This window comes from Ascaphus truei, chromosome 12 (assembly GCF_040206685.1).
Source record: "Ascaphus truei isolate aAscTru1 chromosome 12, aAscTru1.hap1, whole genome shotgun sequence".
NCBI lineage: Eukaryota > Metazoa > Chordata > Amphibia > Anura > Ascaphidae > Ascaphus > Ascaphus truei.
Genome location: NC_134494.1, coordinates 34,684,555 through 34,696,901, shown reverse-complemented (window position 1 = coordinate 34,696,901; position 12,347 = coordinate 34,684,555). Strand labels below are relative to the sequence as shown.

Here is a 12,347-nt window from a genome sequence, read left to right as displayed (position 1 = left end):
AGCTCGAGTGCAAAATAATTAAAAAAAAGATAAATCATCATAGAAAGACTTGTTTAATGAATACATTAACAGATATAAAGTATATATTTTTAAAATTAAATCTGGTTTCATAGTTCTCTTTGGAATGATGGTTCATCATCTATCTATACCTTTACTAAAGACTTTTACTACCTTTGCCTTGTTGATTTTGCCTCTCAGGAGTAATTTAAAGATTCAGAAATGCTGAGTAACTAAATGCATTGTAATGGTTAACCCAACCCAAAATGAAAATACATAAAAGGGAAAGTGATTTCCCTACACTTCATTCGGCTAATAGACAATGTTTTACCCTCATATGTAACCAGGTGTGTTTGCATCCACCTGGGAAAGGCATTTTTTAAATTTTTTTAAAGGTCATTAGTTTTTGATATATTAAATAGCAAACATGTCCAAGTTTGAACTTCCGGAGATAAAAACATTTGTGTCTTGGGACTATGTTGTTTTTGCAGCACTTTTTCTGATATCTTCAGGAATTGGGGTCTTTTTTGCAATCAAAGAGCGAAAGAAGACCACTTCGGCAGAATTCCTTGTTGGAGGCAAGGAGATGACCTGTGGACCAGTAGCACTGTCCCTAACTGCCAGCTTTATGTCAGCGGTCACCGTTTTGGGCGCACCTTCCGAAGTGTATCGTTTTGGAGCATCATTCCTCCTTTTTTTTGTTGCCTATACGTTTGTCATTATTTTTACAGCTGAACTCTTTGTGCCAGTTTTCTATAGGTCTGGCATTACCAGTACTTATGAGGTAAGAACATCTGTCTACCTAGTGGTTGATACCACTGCTGATCACAGTGGTCACACCATTGTAGCCTATACCCCTATAGTTTGACTGACTACTGCTGCTTTAATTCACATAATCGGAGACTACAGATAGGCAAATTGCTACAGTGTTAAACCCAAGCATTGACACAGTGGTGGTGGGTGTCTTGATTATGTTAGTAAAACAACGGCACATGGATAGCAGTACAAACAGACACACAGAGGAATGGAGAAGCTGATGGATATTAGGTACCACTTGGTGTATTTAGTCCGCTCATCTTCCTAAACAATATTACTTGGTTCCTAAATTTCTATAGTTGTGTCTAGCCTGTCTAAAGTAGTGAGTAAGTTGCCATATCCCCAATATGGTGGTGGATGTGCAGTTTTGGTTTGTTCGCATACACAATTCATGAAGTTAAGGACTACCTGAAGCTGTAGCCTTGGGCAAAACTGTACAAAGTGGGTCACAAAATCAAAATATATTCATAGACAAATTGACCAATTCTATTAGAAACAACACCGATCTCTACGTCTCGCATCAGCTATCGACGTGAGAGGTATGTACGTGGAGACGGATGGGAGATACTTTGAACACGTATGTATGTATGTCTTTATATAGGGCCATCCAGGTACATAGTACTTCAAAGCAGTAATATATGTGACATATGGTAGTTATACAGTATGTCATTATTTTTGTCCCTCATATTTATCCTCTTTTGATACATCAGTGAAACTGGCAGTTCTGATCTTTTGCATTACAAACACATCTTAAACATGCCAAACGTAACCTTTTCCATCATTTTACCTGTAGTCACCAATGGTGGATTGCAATGAAACAGTAGTCACTGCGACATCACTCCCAGAAATCATTGCAATGTTACAGCCGGTAGTACTACAGTATATGTATATTGGTGTACTGGTGTACTGTTACATTTAACCTGTAGCTAACTTTCAAGATTATAATCAGCCTGCAGATACAACTGCAGGATTACAATCAACATATACTGTAATCATACCATCAGCATATACTTTAAGGTTATTAACAGGCAGTAGGTATTACTTCAAGACTGTAATAATCTTATAGGCCTTAAGTAACAATTGTAATCGACCTGTACACATTACAGCAGAATTACAATTAACCTGTAAGGATTATTGGGGCCTCTGTATAAATACTGCCTGTCTCGTGCAATACCTAGTGCTATTTTATACAGAGAAAACACTGTAGTACTTTGCCAATGTGATTGTGTTTTGATTTTTACATGGACCTCAAAGTCTATAGGGTTTGTCCCTCGTGTGCAGCAGCGTTTGTACCTACAGGAGATTTTGCGATGTCTTTGCACCACTTTGTTTCATTTTGTTTGGTTTATGTTTTTGGAAACTTTTTATGAATAATATTATTCTCTGAATTTCTAAGATTATCTATCTATCTATCTATCTATCTATCTATCTATCTATCTATCTATCTATCTATCTATCTATCTAGCTATCTACCTATCATGTATCTATCTATCTATCTATCTATCTATCTATCTATCTATCTATCTATCTATCTATCTATCTATCTATCTCCGTCACTCTGTGTGCCTGTCTGTCTCTCCCTTCTCTATGTCTATTTGTCCGTCTGTCTCTCTCTTGTACATCTTTGTCTCGCGCTCTCTTGTACATCTCTGTCTCGCTCTCTCTAGTACATCTCTGTCTTGCTCTCTCTCTTGTACGTCTCTGTATTGCTCTCTCTCTTGTACGTCTCTGTCTCGATTTCTCTATTTCTTGTTTGTCTCAGTCTCGCTCTCTCTTTCTTGTACATCTCTGTCTCGCTCTCTCTCTTGTACATCTGTCTGTCTCTCTCTCTCTCTCTTGTAGTTATCTGTCTGTCTGATTCTCTGATTCTACTTCTCTACATCTGTCTTGTCTCTCTTGTACGTCTCTCTCTCTCTCCTACGTCTCTCTCTATCTCTCTTCTACGTCTTTCTCTATTTATCCAACACCTAAATTAACTAAACATGGACATTGCTGTGTTAAAAAATGTGCACTATAAAGAATTGAGATTGCACTGATGTTCAATATTTTTTTTAAATCTTTGTGTATTTACTTAGAATTTCTTATTCTTAACTGTGTTGGGATATTCAATGTCATTTGCATGCATCACAAAAGAAGAAGTTCAGTATTAAATAACGCTGGCAAAATAACAAAAAAGCATAACATTTATAGACATCGGCATTATTAAGCTCTAGTGATGTGTGTCTGTATGTGTGTGTATGACACTTTCTACCACTGTGTTATGGAATAGGCCTTTTAACAAAACTCTATGGGCCTCATTCTAGTAGCTTCGATGAGTTTGCTCCTACCTCGCAAAGTTTGTTCCCGCGAACGGTTTGAAATTTGAGTTATCAGGGTACTCAGAAATAATCTGAACCCCTCCCCCCCACAAGCCGTGCGATAGGAAAATCCCCAAATCGTTCGGCGAAGCAGCAAAGTCATCAGAGATTTTTTATAAGTTCTCCCGTCTGCGATTTTATCGCAATCTGAGCTGCACAGTGAGACCCTCCTCTCCCTGCACAGGGAGACCCACCTCTCCCTGCACAGGGAGACCCTCCTCTCCCTGCACAGGGACCCGCCTCTCCCTGCACAGGGACCCGCCTCTCCCTGCACAGGGACCCGCCTCTCCCTGCACAGCTCTCGCAGGCGATCGCAGTGTTTTTATTAACGTTTAAATACTAGTGTACGTGAGCAGGAGGTCTCCGGAGAAGAACCACGTTGAATTCAGATCCGGGGACCTCCTGCACTTCGAGATACAGGCCTCGGTATGGGGTGGCGGTATCTCCTATGCGTTTAAATGACCTGGTCACGTGATGTGGGACATTAAACATTACATGGGGATACCGGCACCCCATAACGGGGCCTGTAACTTGGGAAGCAGGGGTCCCCGGTCCTGAAATCAATGCGGTTCTGCTCCGGAGACCCCCTGCTCACGCACACTAGTAAACAAAAACAGCTTTATTACCTTTAGCGGCTAACCGCTAAGGCAATAAAGGGGTTAAACTTGAATCGCCTGTTTATTGGGGGCAGAGCGGGTGGATGAAAGGGGTAGTTGCCCCAGGGTGGGTGGTTAGGCCTGTCGGGAAGGTTGCAGGAGTAGTTAGCCCCATCCCTACCATAGCGGTGGGAACCGCTATTGTAATGAAGGGGTTAACCTCTCCAACCACCCACCCGGTAGGCCTAACCACCCACTCTTGAGGCAACTACTCCTTTCACCCAATCCCTCTACCCCCAATAAACATTAAAAAAAACACAACAACCCAATACCCACCTCCACTACCCAACACATACAGTACAGTAATGGGCAAAATTACTATTATCCAGATTTAGATAATAGCTCATTTGCCCATTCAAAATAAAACATTATCCAGCCAGCATAAAGTAAATAAAACTTCATCCTGATCACCATCCTCATCCTCCATGTGCTCCATTGGCAGGAATACAACCAGTAAAAATACAATCTAATGGCCCCTAACCCCTTAATCACCATAGCGGTTAGTAACCGCTAAAGTAATAGGGGTTAACCCCCCTCCCCAGCTACCCACCTGTGCAGCCTAACCACCCACCCGGAGGCAACTGTCCCACCCTCTACCCATTGATTGGCACAGTGGTACATCATGGCCATATAATATGGGCATGATAAGCCACTACAGCAGTCAATGGGCAACCTAAAAAAACAACTGCAGAAAATAACACTTCAATAAAAAAAATACCCAAGCTCCTAAACACCAGAACAATAAAAGAAATAAAACCTCTAAACAACATAACATTAAAAGAAATAAAACTTCTAAATTATACAACATTAAAATAAATAAAACCTCTAAACAACACAACATTAAAAGAAATCAAAAGCCTAAACACCAGAATAAAAGAAATCAAAAGCCTAAACACCACTGCAGAAAATAACACTTCAATAAAAAAAATACCCAAGCTCCTAAACACCAGAACAATAAAAGAAATAAAACCTCTAAACAACATAACATTAAAAGAAATAAAACTTCTAAATTATACAACATTAAAATAAATAAAACCTCTAAACAACACAACATTAAAAGAAATCAAAAGCCTAAACACCAGAATAAAAGAAATCAAAAGCCTAAACACCACATCAAAAAAAGAAATCAAACGTTTAAACAATCAAAACATTTCATAAAAACAAGCCCTACAGATACATAACAATGAACTAAAAACAATAAACAGAAATACAAACATGACAATTAATTCAAAACAACCATTTAAAAAAAAAAGACATGGTAGAGGAACCAATGGGATGATGGCAGCCTTTTTTTTTAATAAATGGATGACATCATCTCTTAAAGTGATGTCACATCCTTTAAAAAAATAGAACATGTCACATGGTACTTCAATCAATTGGATTGTTCCTAATCCGACTGGCTGTAGTACCATGTGATCGCAGCAACATGGTTTTAAGGATGTGACATACCTCCCTTGGAGATGACGTCACATCCGTAAAAAAATTTTTTAAAGGCTGTCACATGGTACAGCATCCAATTGGATTTGAGCTGTACCATCTGACCCTAAAATGTGACATCTCAGGCCTTATATAAAGCCTGATCCGCCTAATTGTAGCTTAAGAAGCCGACAAGACAACATCCACCCTATTGGACTTAATGGATTACAACTAAAGAAGATAGAAGAAAGAAGAAAAGAAGATTTTGAAAGGATCACGGAGGATGGCGTCGCAGATCAAAAGCTTGATGATACACTGGGATTCGAAGGGTGAAGACATCAAAGGAAAGAACATTTTTTTAATATATGTAATTTTTGTTTATCAGGTTTTTTTTATTGAATTTTCTATTTTTTTTTTTTTTTGCTTGCCTATTGACTGCTAATGTATGTATCTGTGCCCCTTTAGGGTATAGATAAATACAGTGACAGGCAATGCATTTTTTGGCAAATGGCTATTTTGAGTCTTTGTTATGTATTTGGAGGGCTTGTTTTTATGAAATGTTTTGATTGTTTAAGCGTTTGATTTCTTTTATTGCTGTGGTGTTTAGACTTTTTAGTTCTATTATCCTCCTGGTGTTTAGGCTCTTGATTTCTTTTAATGTTGTGTTGTTTAGCGGTTTTATTTCTTTTAATGTTGGGTTGCATAAAGGTTTTATTTCTTTTAATATTGTGGTGTTTAGAGGTTTTATTTATTCTATTGTTCTGGGGTTTAGAGGTTTTATTCCTTTTATTGTGCTGTTGTTTAGATGTTTTATTCCTTTTATTGTGCTGTTGTTTAGAGGTTTTATTCCTTTTATTGTTCTGTTGTTTAGAGGTTTTATTTATTTTATTGTTCTGGGCCAAATACCACCTTCACCCACCCCCGCTACCCACAATAAACCTGCTACTGGTAGTTAACTCCTTCATTTAATTAGCAGTTAGACACTAAGGTAATGAAGCTGCCTGTAAAGGTATTTTTATTGCACTGGATTGATGCGGGGGTCTCCAGAGCTGAGATTAATGTGTATCAACTCTGGAGACTCCCGGCTTCAATCCAATGCAGGAAAACGGCTTTTTCTTTTCTAAATCCTGCTTTCTGATCCCTTCTCGCCAGCCTTGTTATTCTAAAAAGTAATTACAGTTGTCCATATATAAATACATTTATCTTTGCTATCAGAACGACATCATTAAAAACACAAGGCTTATTCACATTTTATATTACCATTATTAATAAAGGATTTTGAAGCTGACTAAATACCTACTGCAAACAGAGTTCAAATGAACAATTGAGATCCGATCAGTTAGATGAAAGGTCTATAGGCGAATTGCTTTTTCCCTTCCCATCTAGTTACAGTATAGTTGTTTATCTGGTTTACAGCACCCAGTCAAGTTGTAAAAATACTTTGTGTTGGGTGCACAAATTTATTTCAATCAGCTGGAGTAATGTTTAACCTGGATAAAAATAAGCATTTTATAGAAAGAGAGAGTGTTATCTAGTGATCAAGCAACGCAATTGGCTGGTTTTCATGCTTCCAAGTCACCTGAAAATTTCCCTAGTCACAATTATTAACTCTGATCAGCTGCCAATATCGTCTTTTGCCTTTCAGACAGGCACAGCTAAGTGCGTGCAAACTAGGTATTCATCGATCCCTTTTAGCACCAAATCCCAAATTGATTTTTTACATTTATTTACTGTATAATCTTTTTTCTACTTTAAATATTGATTTTAAAAAAAATATAAAGAAGAATTGTGGCATAGACCGGAATATCAGATATGTCCGGGTTCGAAGCTCCTGAGATTAAGAATTTTACGGTATGGGACTATCTCGTTTTTAGCGCGCTTCTTGTCATTTCTGCTGGAATCGGAGTCTTTTTTGCGATAAAAGAGAGAAAAAATACCACTTCCCGTGAGTTCTTGGTAGGCGGAAGGCAGATGACATGCGGACCTGTGGCCTTGTCTTTGACCGCTAGTTTCATGTCTGCAGTGACGGTTTTGGGGACCCCCTCAGAAGTTCTACGCTTTGGAGCATCCTATCTGTTTTTTGTCATTGCCTATACATTTGTAATCATCCTCTCTTCGGAGCTGTTCTTGCCCGTATTCTACAGGTCCGGGATTACTAGTACATATGAGGTAAGATGTATACATTTCCGTCAAACCTACAGTATGATGAAACTGTCATTAAATATAGATATCTAAGATGTTTAGTGCCACTTTGATGGACGACAAAGTACCCCAGCACTGAGATGGCGAAGGTGGGCAGTGACTATTATCATGTGTCTGTATAACCAGCAGTATCTGAGATCCATTGTGTTTGGACTGGGTTAAACTTGGGTGCTTGGTCATCTTTCCTGGCTAGGGAAAATTTCCAACCCATTTAAATGAATGGAGTTGAAATCTTTCGAGAATAGGACTTGTGTGAGATACTGTATGTAATGTAGGAATATATATATATATATATATACACACACAGTATATATATATATATATATATATATATATATATATATATATATATATATATATATATATATATATATATATACAGGTTTTATATATATATATATATATATATATATATACACAAAGAAAAAAAGAGGAGAGAGCGCACGCCCATAGCGTATAAAAGTTTTAATGAAGGGGGGAGGGGGAGAGAGGGTGGTAAAAAACGCACTTACAAAAAATGCATTAAAATCAAGCATATGTGATATACATAATCACCACCATCCGGTTTAGCTGAGACTCTTGGGGCACTCCTAAGCTCCGTTGATAAGGGGCAACGTCACTGCAGGTTCCAGGGCTGGTAGCACCATCCGGTCAAACTGCAGGCTTCAGGGGCCTCCGTTGGTAATGGAACACCGTCCCAGCAGATTCACAAAGCAGGTAAGCTATGAAAATGTCCAAGAAAGAGGTCCCGTGTAATGCTGCCTCTAGCACTCGTGCCTGGATCAATACGCTCCAGCGCTTGGTGTGGACTCCAATGTCTCTGCGTCTGACGTCACGACGCTCCCTGACGCGTTTCGTCAGTCACGGCTAACTTTCTCAAAGGGATGTCATAAGAAGGGGAGGTCCGGTATTATATATACAACCTCAGAGTGGTAATTAAAGAAAATCTCCTCCCCTACTCAGCTGCATTCGTTTTTCGTGCTGCTACACACATATATATGCACACTTATATTTACATAAAATACAGGTAATTAACCCTAAAAGGATCGGAGGAGAAAGCAAAATTTAACTCTAAATACCAGTCTACATCGTATTGCATATTGAATAGATGACACTTAGTATACAAAACATATACATACAAGCTCATTAATAAAAGAAATCATTATATAAAAAAACCCATAAATGTATATTAGATTTATATTTCACATAGACTGGCATAACATAGTTCATCAATGCCAAATTCATCATGACAAAGGTCCTAAAGGGATAAAACCAGAGGGAAACATTCAGCCTACATGTAAATCACAACCTCTCAAAATATATTAATGTGTGTATGGATTCTATTATGATATTCCATAAGGTGCATCAGTAAATAATACTTAACTTCACCTAATATATAGAGAGGGATGACCCACATATAGGCTAATACTTCATAAGGTTACTGTAAAACAAAGGATCACAAGATATCATGCCATAAAATAGAAAGTGCAATAATATATATATATTCCCAATCACACATAATCAAGTTCAAATTTTTTCCTCTAATGAGTGTGTGAATGACTTGAATATTGACAATAAGTCATATGATCCCGATAGGAGAATACTAATCATTTTAAAAACCATCAGTCTGGAGTCTGTATGCCACAAACAAGGCCAGGTCCCGGGGAACTATTATGTGAGTGCTTGTTAGAATTAATTATATATTTTTAATTTTTTGAATTTTTTTTAATTTTTTAATTTTTTAGTTTTTAAGGTAATAGGGACAGAAATGTATAAGTATCGTTCCCCATTATTTACTATCCAGGCCCTAAATGGCCATAATAAGGTGAGTGCCTATTTAAATCAATATTAAATATAATATAGGTGCTTTACGATAATTATAAAAGTGTATGTGAAAATTAATATTAAAAATATTACCTATTATCATCTATTCAACCCTATAATGATCCTATTTTTAATTGGACCACCTAAATGTGCAAATGAAAATTATTTCATAATTATATCCATTGTCCAGACAGGTGGACACTTATGTTGTGTACCTTATACAATGTGGGTGCAGTCTAAAATATGTTGGACGCACCACGAGAACATTGGGTACGCGCTTCCTGGAACACAGGAGAAATGTCATTAAGGGTCTCACTAACCATAGTGTCTCTCGACACTTTAAACTATTTCATCAACAAAATCCCAAGACCTTGCAGATTATGGGAATAGAGACCATTTCTCCTTGTGTTCTAGGAGGCGACCGATTCAAGACACTCTGTAGGCGGGAAACCTTTTGGATTCACCAATTGGGCACCCTTAATCCTGGGGGACTGAATGAGTGTTTAGACGTTAGTACTCTAGTCTGATCATTCCTTGGATGTCTCTTCCTGTTCTCTTCCTCTGCTTCTCATTCCATCCTTTGTCTGCATCTCCTCCTGAGATTCACCCCCCTTCCTTGCCCCCCCCCCCCTTTCCCCCCCCTCCTCCCCTATCCCACACTTCCACCTGTCTGGACAATGGATATAATTATGAAATAATTTTCATTTGCACATTTAGGTGGTCCAATTAAAAATAGGATCATTATAGGGTTGAATAGATGATAATAGGTAATATTTTTAATATTAATTTTCACATACACTTTTATAATTATCGTAAAGCACCTATATTATATTTAATATTGATTTAAATAGGCACTCACCTTATTATGGCCATTTAGGGCCTGGATAGTAAATAATGGGGAACGATACTTATACATTTCTGTCCCTATTACCTTAAAAACTAAAAAATTAAAAAATTAAAAAAATTTCAAAAAATTAAAAATATATAATTAATTCTAACAAGCACTCACATAATAGTTCCCCGGGACCTGGCCTTGTTTGTGGCATACAGACTCCAGACTGATGGTTTTTAAAATGATTAGTATTCTCCTATCGGGATCATATGACTTATTGTCAATATTCAAGTCATTCACACACTCATTAGAGGAAAAAATTTGAACTTGATTATGTGTGATTGGGAATATATATATATTATTGCACTTTCTATTTTATGGCATGATATCTTGTGATCCTTTGTTTTACAGTAACCTTATGTAGTATTAGCCTATATGTGGGTCATCCCTCTCTATATATTAGGTGAAGTTAAGTATTATTTACTGATGCACCTTATGGAATATCATAATAGAATCCATACACACATTAATATATTTTGAGAGGTTGTGATTTACATGTAGGCTGAATGTTTCCCTCTGGTTTTATCCCTTTAGGACCTTTGTCATGATGAATTTGGCATTGATGAACTATGTTATGCCAGTCTATGTGAAATATAAATCTAATATACATTTATGGGTTTTTTTATATAATGATTTCTTTTATTAATGAGCTTGTATGTATATGTTTTGTATACTAAGTGTCATCTATTCAATATGCAATACGATGTAGACTGGTATTTAGAGTTAAATTTTGCTTTCTCCTCCGATCCTTTTAGGGTTAATTACCTGTATTTTATGTAAATATAAGTGTGCATATATATGTGTGTAGCAGCACGAAAAACGAATGCAGCTGAGTAGGGGAGGAGATTTTCTTTAATTACCACTCTGAGGTTGTATTTATAATACCGGACCTCCCCTTCTTATGACATCCCTTTGAGAAAGTTAGCCGTGACTGACGAAACGCGTCAGGGAGCGTCGTGACGTCAGACGCAGAGACATTGGAGTCCACACCAAGCGCTGGAGCGTATTGATCCAGGCACGAGTGCTAGAGGCAGCATTACACGGGACCTCTTTCTTGGACATTTTCATAGCTTACCTGCTTTGTGAATCTGCTGGGACGGTGTTCCATTACCAACGGAGGCCCCTGAAGCCTGCAGTTTGACCGGATGGTGCTACCAGCCCTGGAACCTGCAGTGACGTTGCCCCTTATCAACGGAGCTTAGGAGTGCCCCAAGAGTCTCAGCTAAACCGGATGGTGGTGATTATGTATATCACATATGCTTGATTTTAATGCATTTTTTGTAAGTGCGTTTTTTACCCCCCTCTCTCCCCCTCCCCCCTTCATTAAAACTTTTATACGCTATGGGCGTGCGCTCTCTCCTCTTTTTTTCTTTTTAGATACCCTGTGGACATGGTTGGTCCATACTGTGAGCTGCCGGAGACCCTGCATACCAGCACCTATACTTTTCATTGGACTATTCGAGGACTGGTTTATCCTTTTTTGCTTTTTATATTATAATATTTTATTGTTCATGTTTTTGTGTGCCTGATATCATTATAGGTCCACATTATTATTATATGTGTATATATGTTTTGCTTATGTAATTAAGACATTTACATCATATCGTTATAGCACATATATTTTATTGTATATGTTCCTTAGAGGCGCAGCTTATCTCCCTGTTGTTTGATATATATATACACAGTTATATATATATATATAAATTAAATAAATAAATAAATACAATATATTATATATACAAAGAACATTTTATACAACAAAACTCTTAATCATTTGAAAAAAATCTGTTTTGCTTGAAAATACATCATCTCAAAGTGCTGATGTTACTTGGTTATCCTGTGACCCATGGGGTCGCAAAGTCTTTAAACATAAACTTTTACAGAGACTGAAGCTTTGAGTGTAAGACCGATGAGGACATGTACCATGAGACCCCTCAATACCAACTAAAGATGTAGCCAAGGTTGTTGCACAAGCTGGCATGTTACATTTGTATATTCTGTGCTATTCTGTGTAACTACTGCCATTGAATCCTATGACACCTCTGTGATATTCTGCACTATAATGCAATATTTTATGTACATCCGTATGTAAAATAAAAATATGCAGAGAAGATTGGTGTGATAACTATGTTAGCTTATAGGTGGGGCTAATAAATGCCTGGGTTGGATAAAAGCAGAAGTTGGTCT

The 12,347-nt window shown here is 37.5% G+C and overlaps 1 protein-coding gene across 1 annotated transcript in view; it reads left to right on the top strand.

Annotated features, from left to right (window-relative positions):
* The first annotated feature begins 320 nt into the window (after positions 1 to 320).
* The window catches only part of SLC5A12 (solute carrier family 5 member 12), a 57,230-nt gene continuing 45,203 nt past the window's right edge, over positions 321 to 12,347 (top strand). The window contains 1 exon segment of the mRNA XM_075567286.1: positions 321 to 781. Coding sequence (XP_075423401.1) covers positions 425 to 781 — 357 coding nt within the window. The 5' untranslated portion in view covers positions 321 to 424.